At 42.1% G+C, this 22,082-nt stretch overlaps 1 protein-coding gene across 3 annotated transcripts in view; it reads right to left on the bottom strand.

The window, feature by feature from the left end:
• Nucleotides 1-10,055: 10,055 nt before the first annotated feature.
• ADAMTS2 (ADAM metallopeptidase with thrombospondin type 1 motif 2) overlaps nt 10,056-22,082 on the bottom strand; it is a 324,369-nt gene continuing 312,342 nt past the window's right edge. For all 3 annotated transcript variants that reach the window (XM_081180737.1, XM_081180736.1, XM_081180738.1), the window contains 4 exons: nt 21,526-21,733; nt 19,499-19,628; nt 18,798-18,887; nt 10,056-14,041 (listed from right to left, as the gene is read on the bottom strand). In XM_081180737.1, coding sequence (XP_081036863.1) covers nt 13,578-14,041; nt 18,798-18,887; nt 19,499-19,628; nt 21,526-21,733 — 892 coding nt within the window. In that variant the 3' untranslated portion in view covers nt 10,056-13,577. The remainder of the gene's footprint in view (nt 14,042-18,797; nt 18,888-19,498; nt 19,629-21,525; nt 21,734-22,082) is intronic.

The raw sequence follows: 22,082 nt of genomic DNA, 5'->3' as shown, positions 1-22,082 counted from the left end.
CCATAGATTTGTTCAACGGCATTGTAATAATTAGCAGTTTCATTCTCAATTCTGTTCCAAAGGCTCCCTAGAATCTGCCTTTTTCATGGCTGCCACACATTGGGTCGATATCTTCACTTAATCTACTGAAGGCAGCCGTCGTTCCAGGATGAGCACAGCATTTCCATCTGCTCCTTGAATCACCAAGTATGTCCTGAACAGGGAGATACAGGTACTGTATTCAAAGGAGGCTATCACTTAACTAATTAGAGAACACTTAACTTCCACCTAGTGGGAGATGGAGGGGAGCAATGAAAAATTAAAACTTGGCCTGTTCCCTGTGGTTTATCTAGAAATCTTTTGTGGACAGCAATCCTGTATCCACTTAGCTAGGAGTAAGCCATATGGAATGCACTGGAGCTTTCTGAGTAGACATGCATTGGATCACATTGCTAATGCAATTTTTGTTGTGCATACAAACATAAGTTTAAACAAACCAAGCAGTTGCTGAGAGATATATTAGAAATATATTTTAAACATATATTTTAAAACCAAACAACTGACAAGAGATCAACACAGGATGACCATGGACGGCATTCACATTTATATCGCATATTAAAAGGAGACAGAGCTGGTGGATAGCATTTGCCTTATCTAATTATATTTACATAGCCTATTAACCTGTTGTGCTTTATGAGTGATAGATACTCTGGTATGTACCAAAGACAATTGCTGGGAAGCATTAATGAGCGAGTGGGTATTAGCTAGACAGGGCTGGTTTTGCCAGCCAGCATCCAGGACTCATTCAGAGCTCTCTGCTAATTACTGAAGTAGCACACCTGTAAAGTCACCAGAGACCCAGATAGATAACCTGGAGGAAAATAACACAAAGGCCATTCTTTTTAAAGAAGCACAATGGAAAATGTTGTTTCAAGAGCTCATGTTTAGCTGGGACTGTGAGTTCTCTTGTTAGTGAAAAACAATTTTTTAATGAGAGATTGAGGCAACAGGGGTAATCTTTGCAGGCTGACTTTGAATTTCCATGTGTTGATTATTTAAATCATGTGCCTTTTAGTAAACACAAGTAAAAAATAGCAGCCTGTTCCCTTGCAGTATTGCTCTGCCATTTCAGAAACTACATCTTTTATAGTTATATTTACAGACCTTTCCATAAAAACATCCAAGGCATGCACACACACATGATCTAAATGTTTCTGCTTCCTCCTTTTTCTTGAGTTTGGTGTTGTTCCCTTGTGGTCCCACTAGTCTCACCCTCCAAATCTGGTTTGTGATATTGGAGGGAAGCTTTTCTTATTCCTGCCAATAGAAGCTCCTCTCCTGGGGCCAATGCCAGGTTGCTGTAGGTATGGCAGGACAAAAGTGCACAGGAGAGGGTTAAACCAACCATCCTTGTGTGCTGCAGTCCAGATCTAACCCCCTCTCCCCATACAGCTGTTGCTGTTAAAGAAAAAAACAGAGACCCCTTAGTGTGGCTGTAGCACAAAGGGGCAGGCTGCTCCTACTACTTTTCTCTCTCTCAGCTATCTTTTCCGGCCTTTATAAATGTGTCAGAGTGAGTGGGACTCAAGCTAAGAGTCAGTACAGTGGTACCTCGGGTTACATACGCTTCAGGTTACAGACTCCGCTAACCCAGAAATAGTACCTCGGGTTAAGAACTTTGCTTCAGGATGAGAACAGAAATAGTGCAGCAGCGGCAGGGGGAGGCCCCATTAGCTAAAGTGGTGCTTCAGGTTAAGAACAGTTCTAGGTTAAGAACGGACCTCCGGAACGAATTAAGTATGTATCCAGAGGTACCACTGTATCTCCTGTTTAGTAAAAAAAAAAAAGGGGGGGGAGTAACCAATATTATCTCCTTGTGCTCAAAAAACCCAGCCCCCTTCAAAAGCCACAGGAGTCTAATAATGAAGCAATTCTTTCCCATCTATTCCCTCATTTGCTTTCATGTGCCGACATCTAGTGGCTGATGGGCTATAAAGTGTGCATTATCTGAAGCTCTTTCTTATGCTGCAGAACTGATGCTCACAGTAGCGGTGGCGTTGTTTTTACAGATCAATGTCTGTGTGTTTTGCTTTATTTCAGTGATTTTGGTATGTCCAGTTTATAGTTCTCTGTGTGGAAAAGACTCTAGGAGGATAACCTGGTAAACCGCAAGCCTTCATTTGAACCAAGCTGGGTGTTCTGCACTGCAGAAGAGAAACATGTTCTTTGCCTACAGGGCTTAGAGTTTAAGACTGTAGCTATGTGCCTGTCTAGGCTGTTTCAAGTTGCCTCCCTGGCTGTCGGCAGGTTTGTAGCCTGGTCCATACATTAGGGGGTGTTATTGGGTTGTTGTTTTTATTTTGATTACATATTTTGTGGTTTTATATTTTGATTTTGTTCTGTGAACTGCCCTGAGACCTCTGGGTTTAGGGTGGAATATAAATTCAATAAATAATAATAGTGTGTTTTTTCTAGGGGTACGCAGGGGTATGCATACCCCTAAACATTTTGTCTAAGTTTGGCCTCATTGAGGGGCCATATTTCAATATGAGTAGGAAAATGGGAGTACCCCCAAACATTTCTTTTTTAGAAAAAAAAGCACTGATAATAATAATAATCTGAATGCCCTGGGAGCCTGCTCTGTGTGACTGCTGCTCCTCTCACACACTTTTGTCTGAAATCACACGTCTGGGCAACTGGTACAGATAGTATTTAATGACTTGTCTGATTTGTAATCAATATTATTTAGTGGCTTTGTGTTGCTGAATAACTTTGTCATTGTGGAATGAGTCGATTACATTCAGGTTTCATTCACCCCCCCTTTCCTTTTTATTGATTGACCCTTATAGGAACACAGGGAGCTGCTTGTCAGCCCAACAGTCCGTCCTGTGCAATATTGTCTGAACTGAGTAGCAGCGACTCTCCAGGACTGGATTTCAGACAAAGTCCTCACCCAGTAGAACCTTGAGATGCCAGGAACTGAACCTGGAACTGTCAGCATGCAAAGCAGATGCTATCCCACTGAGCCACGACCCATAGTTCCTTTAGATTATAAATTTATGGGTGGGGCCTTTGTTTTTTAATTAAATATTTTCTTGGTTTACTAAAGTATGTGCAATCTCTCTCTCTTTTTTTCAAGTAACATTTTTTACAGATCAGTTTCATTTGTTGAGACATTAGGAAGAAAAGGGGGGGAAAGGTGGACGGGGGAAAGGTGAGTGGGGGTGGGGTCAGGTGGTGATGTTTCTATTTTACTTAATATATGTGGGGTTTTGTGTCAGTGCCACTTGTGCGGGTTCATCTGCTATTCACTTGTGTTTCTTTGGTGGTGAGAGAGGTTGGGGTTGGCCTAGGGTGTGGATGTTTGTTTGTGATTGGCTGTGGTGATCTTTGTTTTCGTGTGTGAGTGGGGTGGGTGGGTGTTTTGGATCAGGTTAGCCATATTTATTTGTATGTTGCTGGTGGATTTTTGTCATTGTCTTGTTGGGCTGTGTATGTGATAAAGGGGAGCCAGGGATAAAGGGGTGAAGGCATCTTCTATTTGTCCCTGTGTCAGTTTCAGTTTATTGGCTAATTTTTCTAGTAAGGCTGTTTCCCATACTATTTGGTACCATTTGTCTATGCTTACTCCTGATAGGTCTAGGCGGAGCCTTTGTTATGTTTAATTTTCATTCAGCACCTAGCAGTTACAGACACTATATATGAATAAATATATTAATGTACATGCTATGGACTGATTATCTGCTGGTGTATAGCTTTTCCATCAGATGCCCAAGGCATTTGGGATAAGGCCTTTAATCTCACAGGTAAAAAAAACACCCTGTGGAAGGGTCCTCCCAGGGTGCAAGACAGTGCTGCTTCTCCACCCCATTCTCTGTTCATGTACACAGGCAATGCAGTGGGCTGTCTGAGGGCATGCCCTCTTCCTCCACTTGCTCAACAACAGCATCAGAGGGTGATTGCCCTTCGTATCCTGTTTCTGGGCTTCTCTTAGGCAATTGGCTGTTTTTGAAGCGGGACATCCAAAATAGAATAATATACCAGATATTTTATTTGATTCATTTATTTGCTTTGTGATTGTACCCAAAACTGGCTTAATAGTATGGCTGGTCTGTTTTCCTCCGTATCTGTGTGACGTAGGTAGGAGCAGCATTTTATAACAGGATATTCCCAATATTTTGGATTGTGAAGACCATGTATACTTGGCGTACAGGCAATGGCCAAGACAATGTATACTTGGCATACAGGCAATGGGAATGTACGTGCTGTTACCTGTACCCCCACAGAATGGGAGCTATTGTGATGGTTGTTTCAGCAATGCCCCATGCCAATTATATCATGTGCCAACCAGCCTCGGGTCTTAGCTTGGGCAACCCTCTTTAATGGGCTTAGTCCAGAGTCCTTTTGCATAACTAGATAGGACCCATCTCTTACTGTCAGATTACTTTTACTGTCAGCTTAAAAATGAATAATAAGAAGTTTGACTTGTTGCCATCAGGTGCCTACTCTGCCCTTCAAAGGATCAGAGGCAGAACTCAAGGGACAAGCTTAGTACAGCAAAACAGCTTTATACTTTAAAAATGGGGTTTCTAGATTTCCCTAGCTCAGCACTTTTTGTGAAACAGTAGCAGTGAAGCCGTGGGTTTAATTTATGGAGCCAAGGTGGTCAGAAGAAACAAAGTTCGCTTATTGTTTGCCAATATGCCCTCCATGAAACACTCACAATTTGCGGTTACTGCAGGATACAATATGACAATAGGAAGAAAAGGCAGGATTTGTCCTCTTTGGCACTAATGTTTTATGTTAATGCATCATTTGTTTCTGCTGTCAAAAACAGAACCTATTTTTCTTTCATAATGTTCCTACTGCCAGGAGGTAGGACAACAGAATACAGGAAATGCATTCTGCAAGAAACCTAACTTCTGATTGTAGCTAGGAATTGCCTACAAGGATGCAGGTGGCGCTGTGGGTTAAACCAGAGCCTAGGACTTGCTGATCAGAAGGTCAGCGGTTTGAATCCCCGCAACGGGGTGAGCTCCAGTTGCTCGGTCCCTGCTCCTGCCAACCTAGCAGTTTGAAAGCACATAAAAGTGCAAGTAGATAAATAGGTACTGCTCCGGCGTGAAGGTAAACGGTGTTTCCATGCGCTGCTCTGGTTCGCTAGAAGCGGCTTAGTCATGCTGGCCACATGACCTGGAAGCTGTACGCCGGCTCCCTTGGCCAATAAAGCGAGATGAGCGCCGCAACCCCAGAGTCGTCCGCGACTGGATCTAATGGTCAGGGGTCCCTTTACCTTTACCTCAGCATTTGCTTCCATGTGTTGCTGACGCCTGCAAGTTGGGTGCACGGAGATGTTAGCTAGCAATGTATAGAATCAAAAGCACTTTCATAAGGCAGTCCATCTATGTCGGATGGATATAATGCTAATTAAATGCCAAGGATGGCATAACTGCAGAAGTGTGGCATAACTGAAGGTTATGGGCTTAAGCAAAATGAGGCCTAATGAGTCAGTTGGCTGTTACAAAAGGACAGCTATGATCATCTTTAGTAGATTAACCTTTTCAGCTAATGCTAAGTCACAGTTAATCATGAGCTTCATGCAGGTTTGTCTGAGAGAGGGCCATTTGTATGTGCAAACTCTTGTGAACTCTTGAATGAACTATCGGTCTACTAGGGAGACAGGACATTTTATTTATGCCCCAGAGCCACATCTCTTTTCTGATGTGCCACACAGATGCATGTCACACCAGCTGGGTTTCTGCCAGGGTATAAATATGGAATGTGGGCAACTACATTCTACATTGCCCAGTTTTTCCTTTGGAGACTTCTTCTTGCTACTGGCCTAGAGACACTTTCTGCCTGCTTCTGTCTATCTATGGTGTCTTCAAGCAGCGATTGCTACCCCTTTGAGAGCTTGTCCATATTCCTCTTAGCTGGGTTGGAGGACATCGACTGGCAATTAAGTTGGTCTTTAAGCAAAAGTCTAAGTAGCAGCGAAGCATCATCCCATGGGGCCAATTGGAGCACTCTCCTGAGGGCAAGAGCTTTGCATATGTATGGGCTGAAGGCCAACTTGACACAAGACCAATTTCAGGTAAGAACTTTGATGAGGGAAGTAGATGGGTTAAAGAAGGCAGATCTTCTGTTTTTATCATCACCAGAGGAGGTGTTCAAGGAAGATTTAACTAATGCCCTCTGAGACAGGGAGAAAGAAAGGCTTTATTTCTAGGTGCACTGCACAGTGCTTATGTGAGGCAACTGGAGTGCTGTGGAAGTGAGAAAATAATATAGGTGAATCTCTTCCAGATCTAAGAGCATAGAGCTGCTGTTGTACTGAATTAGATGATAACTCTGGAAGTAATGGATATTCCTCCCCCACCCAACTTTCAGATGAACACTGCAGAGGCAGAAAGTGGGTTAAGAGTCACAGTCTTATTAACTATAACAAGTAGGACCTAAAATGAGCAGAATCACAAGGTCAAAGTGTGGACCCCCTCTCACTTGAGGGAATGGGGAGGGGGCAGAGAGATCCTGCAGCTTCCGGCTGGACAATACCTAGGCTGTGGATAAAATATCCACTGACACGTATCTTTCAGCCCTCCAGAGCCAAAGGGTCCCTGTCTGTTCTACCCAACCCCTACTGACCAGCAATTGCTTGCCACCTTGGCCTCCTTTGGGAGGAAGGGTGGGCTGTGTATGAAAGTCATCATCAGCTAGCACGGCCAACAGTCAGGGATGATGGGAGTTGTAGTCTACTGACTTCTTGGGGACGAGACATTTCTCACCCTATATATCATTGGACTCTTCTGCTTTCATGGGAGATGGTTGTATATTTTATTTTGTTAGAGGCAGGCTTTCTAGGTTTTCAAGGCTTTCAAGGAAAGAGGCAGGCTTTCAAGGTTTCAGAGCTTATTGTCAAGCTGAGTGTGGAAGTTGAAGCTGCGTGTTGTGCCACTAGCGCACAGCATCCTTTCAAATAAACAGGGCCTCCACATATCTTATTGCTAAGCAACGCACAATGGGTTTTTTTAAAAAAGTTGTCAAGTCCTGCCCCGGATAATGTGACAGTGATTTAAATGCTCCTATTCCTCCACCACCCTCATACCTTCTTGCCACAGTGAAGTATCTGTCAGAGGCTGGCTGGATGAAGAGGAGTGGTGGAAGGTAGTAGCTGGGGAACCCCCTAGAGACATCCCAGAGGAAGAAGTCTCAGAGCTGGGAGACTGCATTGCAAGGGGTTGGACTAGATGACCCTTGGGTCCCTTCCAATTCTATGATTCTATAGTGGTGGGACACTGAAGACATCAGAGAGGGTACAGGGGGGATGAATGGAGGCCGAAGAAACAACAGGCTTTAGTGTTGCGGTTTGAAAAAGGTTAAGCCCCCTGCCTATTGAATGGTACTAGGAGCACGGATTGAGTAATCAAAGTTAAAAAGTCAAACTCCTTTGCAAAAGAACCCAGACATCTGGACTTTAATAAATTATAAAATTAAAGGTTCTGATTTGTATATACATTTTAATATACAATTCATGGCTATTCATTGCAGCTGACGTTAAGGCATATGCATTGTATGTGAATGGCTGTGCCATACGAACATAGGTAATACTGTGCATTGTAGGTGAGTAAATATAGTAGTAGTAAATGCATTACATAGTAAAAGTAAATCACAAAAAAACCCTTTGAGTACTGGGTGAAGCACCATTTGGAGATATTTCAAGCAAGGCATTCTGAGGGTCTGTTCACATGACATAGGGCACTTGTTGGAGAATGCTTGAAAATCTGGCATGTGCTGGCATTCCCTGCACCCACAGCCAGCAGGACCCAGCTTTTGTCTGGCAACAAGGAGCATTTCCCTTGCATTTCCAAATGCACGTTGAATCTTGCCCTTGGATGTGGGTGCATTTGTACAGCTGGTCTCTGATAATGAGCCAGTAGGCACAGGATTGTCAAGGGCCTAACGCATGTCGGATGCTCATGTTTAAAGGCCCCAGTTTGGTCTCCGTGGGTGCACAGCTTTTGAATGGCTGTGTTAACTGAGGAGAGAAAATTCTGCATTCAAATGAATAACTTAGTTCAGAAAACTCTTGTACATTAAAACGTAGGGCTTTGATATATTGGGATAGACGGAGTAAAATGGTAACAGTGTGGTGCTAAACGCAAAGCAGCCACAGCCAGATTTCAACAGGGGTAAAAAAATAAAATAACAGGGGGCAGCAGTAATTTACATGAAACACGCTTACTGAGGCAGTTGAACTTAAGGTTTTCAACAAACTAGAAAAATATCCCTGCCTACTCCTTTGCAACACCTTGAGCTGCAGGAACCAGCCACTGAAGCCTTTCACAGCCTGAAGAGAAACATTATTGCCTGCTCAGGTTTGCAGATCAAGCAGCTATTAAAGAACAAAAAAAAGGAGTTGGCAATTCCAATTGAATGTTATATCCTTTCCTAGTGCTTTCCTAGTGTTTCCTAGTGTTTTCAGGAGCAAAACTATCACATTTAAGAATAGGGTCTTTTACTATCTTTCGTTTGTGGATTGTGCCAAGGACCCACCAGCCTCTTCTAAAAATTCAGGGCAGCAGTAGTTAGAAGAGCTGTGTCATTCTACTATGCTGGACCAGAGGCGTAGCTATGCTTTAAAATGAACAAGTAGCACTAGGCTACTGTGTAGATGGCTAGGTATATAATGAAAAAGAAGACACTGCATGCTCCACAATAGAGTCAACAAATTATGAAAGGTTCGTCAAACAAGAATTAACCCAGTTATTCTAGCACAAGAGAAATCAGGTACTGTAGTAGTCTAGGACTCAGCTAGGTTGGTAAAGAAAAAGTGTGTTGCATATGCATATATGTGCCACCAGATGGGGCTGTGGAGTCCCGTTTTTGCTAACCTGATTTCTCATACAAAGTTTACAACGCGTTTAACTTAAAACACTTCTTTGATGTGTTTAGATCCAGCCTGGGTCAGGCACGAGACAGTTGATTTTCACTTGTGGTTTCCCTTTTTGCATTCCACTTCCATATCTAGTATGTATGCTTAGACATATAGTAAGTAATTAGCCCATTCTGTCAACATGCTGGCAGCCACCTCTGTCTATAAAAAGCAACTAGGAGACAGCTACAAAGAAAGGGGATTTTGTTTGGCAGTGCTTTTGTGGGTTGCTGTTTTTTGTAGGGTGCCAATACAAAAAGAAATTAAAAGGTGAGGGTATTCTGTAGCAGTAAATACTGTCCCAAAGAGTGCCTTGGTCAGGGTAGTTATCTTCTAATACAAAACTACAGATGCAGGAGGAAGAGAGGAAGCAGCAAGGAAGGAAAAGATCTGTATATGTTTCATAGAAAATAATAATAAGCCCACATTTTAATTTTTGTAAATATAGAAATTCTTGTCCATTAAGAGTTAAACAATAAGTACTTTTCTCATTATTTAGCTGGCAATGTGCTCCAATGTTACTGGGCAGCACCACTGTAGGACTTGTCCTGTATACAGTTACTTTCTTTTTCTTTCTTGTAGGTCTAATATGCCCTGAACAGCAAGACAATAGGCACGAATCTAACAGCCGAAGTTCTTCCCAGCACCGAGTTTCAGTTATAAGGTAAGCTGTGCCTCTCAGACTTCTACCCATACGACTTTTAAAGGCACAGAAGCCCTATCACTGCATCACAGAGTCTTGTGGAAGAAAGTGGATGGGAAAACTTGAGGTGATAAAATAAATATGGGACAGCAAGATGATTTGCAGTGATGCTCCTTCCCCCATTGTAGCAGGATTATGGGGAAACCATTTTTGAGGGGAGAAATACCAAGGATAGTGGAGCTACTTTAATACATATCTCCCACTGTTGCTTGACTTCCACATTAATGAAGGTTATAGGCACAGTGTTACCTTTTTCAGTCAAGTGTGCCTTGCTGGGCTTCCTCCCTCATTTCTTCGCCTCACCGAAGCCCCCAGCATTTTAAAATCTGCTTACAATACATCAAGGGGGGGGGGTTAGTATGATATGAGGTGAAAGACCCACTGGGCATGTGAAGCCCTTATTCACACGTGCTTCTTTTTTTTCTTTTTTCTTTTTCCCCCCACACGTGCTTCTAGATAATGGCCTAAACAGACCAAAAGCCACTTTTCTCCATTTGTTTGGAACAAAATAAATGTATGAAATTGTCCTCATTTTCACGAAGTGATGGCATAATATTGTGCTCCAAAGCATTCTGCTGGGTGGCAGCCTTTCCAGAAAAACGGAGCAATTCTATGTCCCTAATTACTAACACATGCCCCTAATTGCTTCCAATATCATTAGCAAGTTCCAATAAAATTAATTAGCTGTCATGGGATTTATTTCTTCAGACACTTCACGTTATTATGCTACATATACAGAACAGAACACGCAATTGCCCCCTTTTTTGAGGGGGTGGGGTGGAGAAACTAACCTCTGAATTAAGCAAGATTAAGATTATATCAGGCCTTACACTGGAAAGACCTCTCCCACTAAATAGGCTGTCATTTGGAAAATATTTTCCACCATAGGTGTTCATGAAAGTACATTAATATGAAGGGGGACAAAGAGAAAGTGGAATCAGACTGTTTGGCAAAAAAGCAAACCTATGTCTTTCAGATGAGGAATTTCAGAGGAAGCCCAGACAGGGCCAGTCCAGGACATTTTGGCTCCAAAATGGTGCCACGGAACATCAGGATCTGCTGCCCCAGTGAATCCTGTCACCTGAGGCAATCACCTCACTTTGCCTCATGAATGGGCCGGCCCTGGTACTAGTCTTGAAATGTTGACTGTTTCCAGAATGTTCTGCTATGTCAATAGTAGTGTACGTTGGAACCCTCCCTCATAGAACAACCATTCCGATCCCAATAAAGATACCTGTGTAGAAGCAGGCTAACATTGCTGTTCTTATGCCGGTAGCTGTTGCATGTGGCTAGAGATCAGGAGCAATACATTTTAAAAGGGGAACTCACGCTGCTTGAATATAAAACCCATCCTATATTGTATGCCATCATTATAATAGCATGCCGAATTTTCTTCCCAGTGAATGTAAAAGAGTGATGAGGCTAATTATAAGATATCCAGATATTGGTCTCATGAGATCTGGTTGAAATGGAATCTACTCATTAATTAACATGGATGATTTTGAACAACCACCATCTATTTGCCACCTACAAGGTATGCCAATGAAAACTTTGAATTGCTTAATAAGTTGCCTCTGAAATCTATGGTTTAACTTGTACTAATGAGCTGCTGTTCAATTAGATTATGAAGGCAGCAACAGCATTCAGAATCTTGCATTAACTGGTAAGCATTAAGCAGCTCAGATAAACATGGTAGTCAGAGCAGGAAGATATATTTTTTTAACACACAAACCACATACAGGCTTTTTAGTCCATGCAGCCATTGAACTACTAGCAATAGCACCCAAAATATTTCCCTGTGCTCAGCTATTTTCCCCAGCAGCCACTAGATGTGTAAAAATAGCAGATATACCTGGGAGTGTGATCTATTCCACTATCAAGTTAAATTGATGGGAAAACTTCGTTTTCAGACCTGGCTCAAGCTTTAAGACCATACCTAATCAAGAATTAACATGGATGTTTTTGAATAACCAATCCAAAGTTGCTGTCCTGAGCACACCTATTGAGAAGTAAGTCCCAGTGCTTGGGCTTACTGGCAAATAAGGACCTTTAGGATCTGACTGTACATTGATCTTTGATCAAAATGAGCAGTAAACCGACTATGTTGCTGCATGCTTTCTGAAAGTGCTGTGAGGGATGAAACCAGTACTCAAAGGGCTGTCAAACTATACATTGCTAAGCGATTCAGTACTGTGTATACATATATATGCATAATGACATGCGTTTGCTTCTGCTACAGTACAGTTGTCCTAATGAATGGCTGAAAACCCAAGTTGTACACCATCACAGTTACATAACATTGCACTGTAAAAAAAAACCCGGAATAAGCAAAAGCTACATTTTTTTCACACACAAAAAGCACCAACTGAAATCAAAGGGCAATCCAGTCGTTTAAATGAATCAGAGTATTGGTAAAAGTTGGGGGAAATGATCTACACACTGTTAAAACTCTGTAGTAATTTCATTGCAAGCATTTAAGGTGATGAAATGCAGAACCAGAGGTGACTGGGGCAATGCAGCTCGATCCGGTGAGTGAATATATTAATAATTTAAAACATATTTTCCTGAATGCTATTATTTTAGAACATGGTGCTAAAGTTTAGTGTGCTACTCCTCTAGCTGAAGTTGACTGGGGCTAGTATATTGATTAATGTTAAGAATGTATTGGTCCCTAAGTGTGAGAAAAAGCAGATACAGTGATGATGCCTTTTACTGGAGCAACCCCCAACACTAGCATGTAAATTTTCCTTCTACAAGGACAAAAATGTTAAAAGCTACTTTGGTCCGACTTGTGCTGCATGTAGTAGTTATCATTCTGTTGTTGTTTTTGCTTTCTTATTGTGTACATTAAAGGTAAAGGTAAAGGGACCCCTGACTATTAGGTCCAGTCGTGACCGACTCTGGGGTTGCGGCGCTCATCTCGCTTTATTGGCCAAGGGAGCCGGCGTTTGTCCGCAGACAGCTTCCGGGTCCTGTGGCCAGCATGACTAAGCCGCTTCTGGCGAACCAGAGCAGCGCACGGAAACGCCGTTTACCTTCCCGCCAGAGCGGTACCTATTTATCTACTTGCACTTTGACGTGCTTTCGAACTGCTAGGTTGGCAGGAGCAGGGACTGAACAACGGGAGTGCTCACCCCGTCGCGGGGATTTGAACCGCCGACCTTCTGATTGGCAAGTCCTAGGCTCTGTGGTTTAACCCACAGCGCCACCCGCGTCCCTCATTTTGTACATTACGTGGCATCAATTCTGACCTACTTTTGTTTTTCAAGTGGTTAACAGAAAGCTTGATTTATGCTTGATTCCTGAAACAGGATCTGAATTAGGTCCTTTATATCATGGTAGCCCATTTTATGCTGCCGTCTGAGTATGGTAGCACCACCATTTAATTCAATGGAAAGACAGGCAAAAATGGCACACCAGATTCCAGCACACTGACTTTGACATAAGTTCCACTGAAATAAATTGAACTTATTTCCAAATAAGTATAGGTAGGACTTGATAATTTTTTTAAAAAAACCAGACATGTGCTTCCCTGAAGCTGAGGTTCTATCAGTAGGCCTCCAAACATTGCTGAGGGATTTGGATCAAGCTATTAGAATCTCTTCTTAATTCTACAGAGTGCACCCCAGAAATGTTCTGTTGGACTCAAGAACACACACTGAGGGCGCAAGAGAGCCCAGAAAAGAACCCTGCTGACCTTAGCGAGGCACCACCGCTAAGTAGCAGTGAAACCTATGAGGATATTGCACTAGTATCTGTCGCACCTTGTAACCCTAGCCATTATAATATTTATATTAACTTAAATAATCCTAAATTTCCTTTTTATTGCAGGCTATAGCATTTGGCATTTCTGCCATAGCACCACTATTTGTATCTAAGTCTCTATGATGACATGGGCTTTGCTGCAGCGGTGGTAGCATCTCTCTATAAGAGAGGAAAACAACTTTGTGCTATCTTTCCATTTTAATGCAATTTCCTGAGCATTTCTTGTTTCCTTTTTTCAGCCACCAGCTCTTGAATTCTTTGGTTCCTTATCCGTTCGTAAGGTGGTCTCCTCCGCAAGATGATATTGTGGTGTGGCACTTCATTTTCCAGTCCGTGAATTTTATACGGAACATCCACTATGTTGCCTTCTGGCCGATCTTCAGTTGCATTGGAACCAGTGATGCTTATCTTGGGAACAATGGGTGGGCCTGAAGTGGTATGTGGGATGTGAACGTCAACAGGTGTTGTAAGTGTGGGAGAGGTAGCCTCTTCGATATCGTTAACCTTGCTATGGTTGGGTTCTGTTGAGTTTCCACTTCCTGTTTTGTTACTGTACATTTTACAAGACTTGCAACATAGTTTATTGTAACCAGGAATTGTACAGTACCGAGAGAGAACTTCCATGCGACAAAACGTTGACTTGTCTCCTTGGCAACGTTCTTCTGGAAGAGAAAAACAGGAATAATTATGTGTATACTATAAAACCAGAGTCAGAATCAAGCAAACTTGGACTTAGAGGCTCTTGTATACAATATTACTAAGACCTGATACTGGGCCTTGACGGAAGCATTCTCCCATTTCTTGCAGTGATATAAAATTTCACATCAGAATTTTACATACTGCTCCTCCGACCTTTATGATATGTGATGACAAATTAGAAGGGGACCCACTTACATTCCTGAATGTTGTGGTTTCGAGATGCTCTTGGCCTCAGACTCACATATATTATGGCTGCTTAATAGGATGTCATTGTGTAGCAATGCATCCATATGGTGTCTGGGAGGGACCACTCACCAGATGGATTACCTTAATCACATGGAGAATTTCCTTACACTTGTATCAGCAGCTGGCATTGAGTGTGGAAATTCATGAGCATCTCTGACACACTGCAGGGGTTGCATGTCGTTGTCACCATGCTGAAGCATTTCCAATAGCTTCTCTCACATGGTATCCATAACATCAGACCCCTGGCCCTGAACAACCAGCTTTAGCTTGCGCCACTGAAAACAGACTCCTGGTTCATTAAGTTGAAGAACTCCAGGGGCAGTCAATCAATCTATATTGCTGGCCACTAGACTCCTTAGCCAGGGGCTGCAATGGAAACTTCAGGTAACTTCTTAGAACCTCAAATGGTTTTTTTATTGCATCCCTGTTGTTGTTGTTTTGATTACAGCAAGGATTTGTTTTACATTAGTATATTGACATCCAGCTAGCAGATTTGGTAAACTGCCCAAAACGAAGGATTTCTGCTTCATGGCCTCCTAGGATTAAAAGAATTTAACAGCGGCATTGGGATATACAGAATGAGTGGCCAGAATGAGTGGTGAAAAATTGAAGGTCAATGCTAATACGCTGTAGAAGTTCTGGAGAAATCCCAAAGCAGGGGAAAAAATACTATACTAAAAAAAGAAAGAAAGCACTTTACCAAGGCAGCAAATGTTACAGTTGTAATGTACAATGCTCCCTATTCAACACACGCCATTCCATTCTCCTTCCCAGCTGGGTTTCTGACCCCCATGCTTAGTTTCCCTGTTAGGAGTCCCCCCCCCGGAGTTTTTTTCAGTGCTTTTTCAAACCTTGAGGTTCTCCTGAACCTGCAGACACCTCTCTCACGGCTGTAGATGGTGCCATTTTGCTGCTGTTCTATTGGTCTAACACCAGTGTTTCCTGCACCTATTATATACAGGATGAACAGGAGGCAGGTTCTTCCAAACACCTTTGTACAGACAAGGAACTGACAGCGAGATCAAATCCAGCGACCCTGGGGCATGCACAATACTGCTCAAGAATATGTTCCTGTCACTCATCCCTTTATGTGTTTACTTCTGGAGGACACCCATGCCGCCTTAGCATAAGGTAAGCCTGAGTGAAGCAGATTTTAAACTGTTGGAAGTGATGTCATGATTTACAATCCACTGAGAAACTTTCCAGTGCAAGCCTCACTGAATGAACCTTGTTTTGCTCTTGTCCATTTCAATGAAGCTTCCACGGAGCTCACCAGGATGATAGTTCCATTTCTTAATTAGTGGGAGGAGTGCTTCAAGCACCAGAACGTATTTGGCCTGCCCTGGTAATACTAGGGCTCAAATGGTAAAAATCCATTTGTAAAGCTCAATGGCCCTTTTAGAGCAGGAGCAAGTTCTTCCAGTGAAGGCAACAAGGAGCAGAGAAGCAATGAGTGGTGTTTGTAGAGGAGGGCTTAACCCCACCTATTTCCCTGCTTGAAATCCACTATCCCAGCAGCATCGGTCCCCCATGAGGTTTCAAATGCACATTTTCAAGTGTTCTAAGGGGAAGGGTGCAAGTAACCATGATGTCATCGCAACGTCACAAGGCTATTAGAACAGCACTGCAGGCCGGTATAGCAGCAGCATGTGTGTCAGGCTCTCAACCACATTGCAACATAAAGCATCACCTGATCAAATGCAGACGCATTCACTGATTTTAGAAAGGATACACGGCGTCTCTTCACGCATCCTTTACTTAAATAAATTAGGGTATGAGTGTGTTTAGTTGGCAAACATATCAGTCTAGGAAATTTAGAATTGATTAACAAAGAAGACAACTTTAAATTCGCCCCTTTCTACATGAACTATCAGTCCTTTTGTTTTGAGGACGAGAGAACAATATAAAGGTGAATATTGTGTTCTATAAGGATAACATGTATTCTTTATATATAAACCCATTCTAAGAAATAGGATTAGAATATTACCAAATTTATAAGATGAGTAAATCGTAGCAAGTATTTCAAACTTAAATTAAGTTTGTTGGCTGTTCAATGTAAGAACCTCTTAAAGCATCTTTAGAAAAATGCCTTATTTCAACAACAGTGAAACATTCCCCAAAACATGCAGATCAAATACAGAGCCACATGAAATAATTGACTCTTGTGATACAGTCAATATACTTCCCATTCATAATTACATTTTATATAAAGAAATCTCCAGAAGGATAGCCATGTTAGTCTGTTGCAGCAAAACCAAGAGAATCAGAGTCTTGAATATAATTTGGGGGGGCATAGATGTCTGTCAGCTGCAACCCAGTTGCACTCTCAAAAATTTATGCCACAATAAACCTTAGTCTTTAAGGTGCACTCTTGGTTGTTTCTCTTGCATATATGTCAGAGTAAATTTATTTTGTTTTCCTAAAGCAAAACTGCCAGACCTGCTGAACTTTCATCTTATTTTATTTTGTAGTATGCATGACAGACTGGAAGTATGTCTTCAACTGAGCAGTAAGAAAAAAATAGTCATTTGCACAGTCACTTTGGTACACATTTCAACTGGCCTCATAAAAAAATATTGAAAAGCAAACTGAATTGGCACATCTTTAATAATATGTTAAATACATACAAAACACTAATAAAATATCCCTGATAAACCAAAGTGCATATAGATCTAGTGCACAATGCCCAGATACCTTATTGCACCATTCTCTATAGCCATCCATAGCTTGAAACATCACTCAACAGTTGTCTATTTAAAGGTAACTAACAGTCATGAATAAGTTGATAACAGTTAAACACCAATTATTTTACATAACAGTATTTAGTGCCAGATAACGTGTCTTTGCCTTTTTCGTTGCCATGTAAAATTACGAACAGGTTGCAGGCAATCATCATAGTAACAGCAAAATTTAAATATGTGATCACATGATAATGACAATTTTGAAGTGCTACATTGTTAGAAGATCCACAGGACCACCTTCCTACGGGATATGATTTGGTGGAGAAAGGTAGCAAGCAATTTGCCATGATCCACAGGTACTGATATGCGCCTGTTATTTGATGTTTATATAAGTGGTTTTATGAACAGCGAGTTATAGATCTTCAGCACAAACACATGCCGAAGCAAATATCTACCAGTTAAAACAGGGTAAGTTGGGCAATGGCCCTTTCTTTTAGGTGGGTAGTGATCCTTTCCTTCCTCATACACCCGACTGTGCAAACGTCCGTCCAGTGTTTTAGCATTCAAGTAAAAACACCGTACATGAATATCAATTCATGGTACCAGTGCACTATTTGTATATTTAAAGCTGGAACTGGTGGTTAATGCCAATGCAATTAAAGTTTAAGGCATTTTTCTAAATGTAGTTTCTTTCTCCCTAAGCAAAATGAAACAAAGCAATAAAAATTGAGGTAATTCTGTCATTGTTCACACTGTTATGTTTGCCAGTTGACACATCTATAGATCACAAACATACACGCGCACGCTCACATACACACACACAACTGAACCAGTCAAGTCAACCATGCAAATGGTGAAAAAAGACTGATGGATGCAATGATGTATAAAGAGTTCACTGCTGAACAATTCTTGACATTGCACAGCACGACAATGTCATATTGTCTCAATGATATTGAAATACTGCACACCACAACCTGTAGCATAGACCACATGTTTTGCCATACTGGTTTCCTATTTGCATTATATGTGTTAAAAAATAATAATAACAAGGAACTTTCTGGCAAAATTGTGTGAAGATTCCCTTGCTGGTTTTGGAAAGAAAAAATATAGGTAGAAGAGCTTCAATAAAAGCATAGCACAGTAGCAGCATTTGACAGGAATATCAAGAGAGTTTCATCTACCTGCAGTAATCAACTTTTTTCATGGAAACAAATGAAAATGTTAAAGCCAGGAATTAAAAAAATTGTGACGCATGAGTTAATAAGCAATGAGACTGTAAAGAACCATGATGGAATGAGCACTTTCATTTGACTACCCTGCAAAAACACTGAAGCTAACTTCTTGTAAGATAGAGGACCTTTAGACAAAAGGAGAACTTTTAGCACTACAAGGTGTCATTATTGTGATGTGATCACATTCACAATAAGTTCTCGGTTTCACCATCAAACTGAAATCATGAGCCAGTTAAGAGCCTTTTTTCACCATCACCAATCAACAAGCAAACTGATACCAGCTCACTTTTTAGAGGACTTCCAACACACCGAAGAGATCCAACTTCACACATCCAACACCTTCACGATCGCCACTGCAGCAAGTGCTACTCAATCTCCAGAGAAGAAAGACACTGTGCACCAAGGCCCAGCGTAGGGAAAAAAAGATTCAGCCCAAGGTAAGACTTGGCAGATTCAAGGAAATTTTCCATATAGGAAGAAGAATAGAGCAGAAGGCAAAGTCCACATTTGATGTGGCATGCATTTAAGGGCAAAGGCAGAGTTATAAATGGGTCTTTTACTTGAAGATATTTTCTGGATGGGATAATCTGGGTCCGGTCTTGACAGCCATTGTATCCTGTAAGTTTTCTTTGATGTATCAGATGAATTTCCTGAAAGAGAACATAGTAATGGGGAAAAAAATTAGCACATTTGTAAGCTTCTTAATGCACCATTTTGGTTGACTGAACAGAATTAGTAGCTACTATTCTAAGAAAGAAAATAGCTTTTGAAAAACTACAGCAGTACATTATTAGTTTTAAATAATGTCAATTTGGGCACCTCTACTCAAAGTCATCACATTGGTGAAATGTCTGCAGAAAAGTCAAGACAAAACAGAACAAATTTGTGCACCACACACATGCTTTTTCATGCAGGCTTCCCACCATTTCAAGGATTTGTCACACATACAATTTTGGTTCTCTGATGACTCTACCTCTCTACTGGTGTGGTACACGTACATGTATGCCTTAAAATGTTGCAGCCTGGACCTGTTTGAAAACATGTGTACCACACCAGTAGAAAGGTAGTGTCATCATAGAACCAAAATTGACACCTGCCCCCTTTTTATGTCTTTTGCCAAGCTGAACACGCAGAAGTTAAATGTGCGTAAGTTGCGGGCTTACTGTATTCTAAAAATCACTACAAAATTTAATTGTATGACTGGCACAATTGTCACAAAGCACCCACCCCAAATAAATAGAAAAGAGGGATCAGCACTCACTGGGACACAAAGGTAGAATGCATAACCTCCTTGTCTCTGGCTTGTCTTCTTTACAGAAGCCAATAACGTTTTCTCTTGTCCTGCACAGAACTTGTCTGTCTTGTGTACCATTACCACAGGTTACAGAGCACTGGAGAGAAACCAGAAGTCAACTTCACTTTTGCTAATTTATTGGCAGTTGGCATTTGTTACAGGTAACATAATTTATATGAAAACGATTATTTATTGTTACTTACCACTGTTCACTGTCGTCATCAGTACAACCAAGAACCCTAAACCAAAGTGGACTCTAACTGCTATATATGGTAGTGTTAGATGTTAGATTACAACAAGCCAGCCTTGTATCTCTTTGGAGCAAAGGAGCTCCAATAACCACAGAGAGCTTCTTTTCTGCTGTGGACCTACTATGTCCATTGAAATAAAGAGGTAAGCTGTATGCGTATTTGTGTTCTATGTGCATAATGAAACCCACAAGGGGCTCTGACTTGGGGTGTTTGCCTGTCTGAAGTGTTTGTAACAATTATAGTAATAATAATAGCAACTGAGTACAGCAAATGCAAAACTCTGCAGTAAGTTAGCATCCTGAATGGCTGGTCCATGCATCCCCTGCTATGTAGGCTACTGCCCTCAGGGTGGCTTATTGTTCCAGATCGCTTCCCTGACCCCATAACGTGATTTGATCCTCCTCACAGCTTAGCCTTCACATGCTCTCCTCTTCAGATTCTGCATTCATTGAATGATGACAAACATTTGACTGTTTGTTCCAGCTCCTGGTGTGTGTTTCCACTCACAGAATGGAATTCAAGTTTTTTACTCAGAGCAGATCCACTGAAATTGATGGACCCAACTTAATTTCAATGGGACTACTCTAAGTAAAATTTGGTTGAATACCACCCTTAGTCTCAGTGATGGGTTTGTAGTCTCTGCTCTCTTGCACTGACTTCTGGTCCTGGGATCAGTTTTGCATTCTTGTGATTTGATCATATCATAGGCTTTGATGGCAGGTTGCATGGTCCAGTTCTTGCCCACAAAGCCGCTCCCAGGATTTTGGGACTATGAAGCCTCACTGCATCCTGACATGGTGCAAAGTAGTACTGGGAATATCCCCAAAGGTTTCTGTCCCTCACCTGTGACTCAGTTACCTAACATTCTGGGTGTTAGCCAAACACAATTTTTATAACTGCACTAGGGGCTGCTGCCTTTAAAACTGGCTAACCCCTCTCCCTCTCTTTACACCTCACCCCAAACCCCTCCCCATCATTTCACAGCTTGCCTGTCCTTCCTCCTCCATCTCACAGCTTGTTCTCAAACCCTTCTGCCATAGCTCACCCAACTTCCCCATGCTCCCTATTGCTGCCACCACAGGTGGGTGGGTACCCTTCCACCCTGCCACTACCGCTGGTGGGAGGGCAAAGAAGGATAGAAAGCTTTTCCCACCTTAGTCCCCATCCTTACCCTGCCACCACAGCCAAGCCTTTGTGGGCTTCCTTTTGGTGTTGGTATGGCGACCACTGACGGGGAAAGTCTCTCTTTCCCCCTTCCTCCACCAGTGGCAGAAGCTCTGGCAACAACAGAAGAAGTGCAGCAAGTGCTCCACCTGTTGGCTTACCTGCATTGCCTGCCTGCCTGCAGCACCTTCTTCTTGCCTTCTTCTACCCACCTAGGTCAGCTGGCAGTGGCAACAGGAAGAAGATGGGAGGACCTGCCTGGGGTGCACACCTGCCTGCCTGCTTACTCTGCCACCCACCCTTTTTTGTCAGCATTATGACAGATGAGTGCAAATATAGTATAGGGACAGGCAAAGTAGATTCTTTGTTTTTAACAGTATGGTTATATTGCTGCACAATTATGGAAGTTAACCAACAAACATGCATCTTGTGCAATCTTGACATTCGATGTCCCCCTCCCCCCCCATGATGTGAAACACTAAGGCTCACAACCAATTCACTAATGTGAATTTGACACCACCCTTATTAATATAGGCACTTCCAAATGTAATTTGAACGACAGAACAAAATCCTGCTTACCTGTGACCAGGGTCCTATCCGCCACTGCGCAGGGCAAAGCTCCCGGTTGCAAACCCTCCTGCCCTCTGGGCGATCGCTGTTGCAGTATTTGGCATGGACAGAGCGGTTTGTGTTATCGTGCAGCGGTTGGATGCAGCGGACAGAACGTACCTGATATCCTGTTTTCCCACAACTTTTGCTGCAAGGTTCCCAGTCTCCTGTAACCCATCTGGTTCAATGAAAAAGAAGTCCAGGCTGGTGAGTTTATATTGCACATGTTTAAGTCATACAATAATAATTTGATGATTGCTATTTCTTAATGTCATGGTTTCAGGGCAGCTTCTCTCATCACGTCTTGTACACACATCCATGGTGTGCCAATCAGGTAGGATGCACATGAGCAAATTTCAACTGGTCCACTCTAAGCATGACCAAGTCTGAATCCAACTCCATGTGCCCTACATCAATTGTGAAAAGCTCTCAAATGTAGGTGGGGGATTAGGGCCTATAGGTTTCCCAGCTGATGTAGGGCACATGGAGTTGGATTCAGACTTGGTCATGCTTAGAGTGGACCAGTT

This window comes from Podarcis bocagei (assembly GCF_964188305.1).
Source record: "Podarcis bocagei genome assembly, chromosome: 2".
Classification (NCBI taxonomy): domain Eukaryota; kingdom Metazoa; phylum Chordata; class Lepidosauria; order Squamata; family Lacertidae; genus Podarcis; species Podarcis bocagei.
This window is presented reverse-complemented; position numbering and strand designations above follow the sequence as displayed.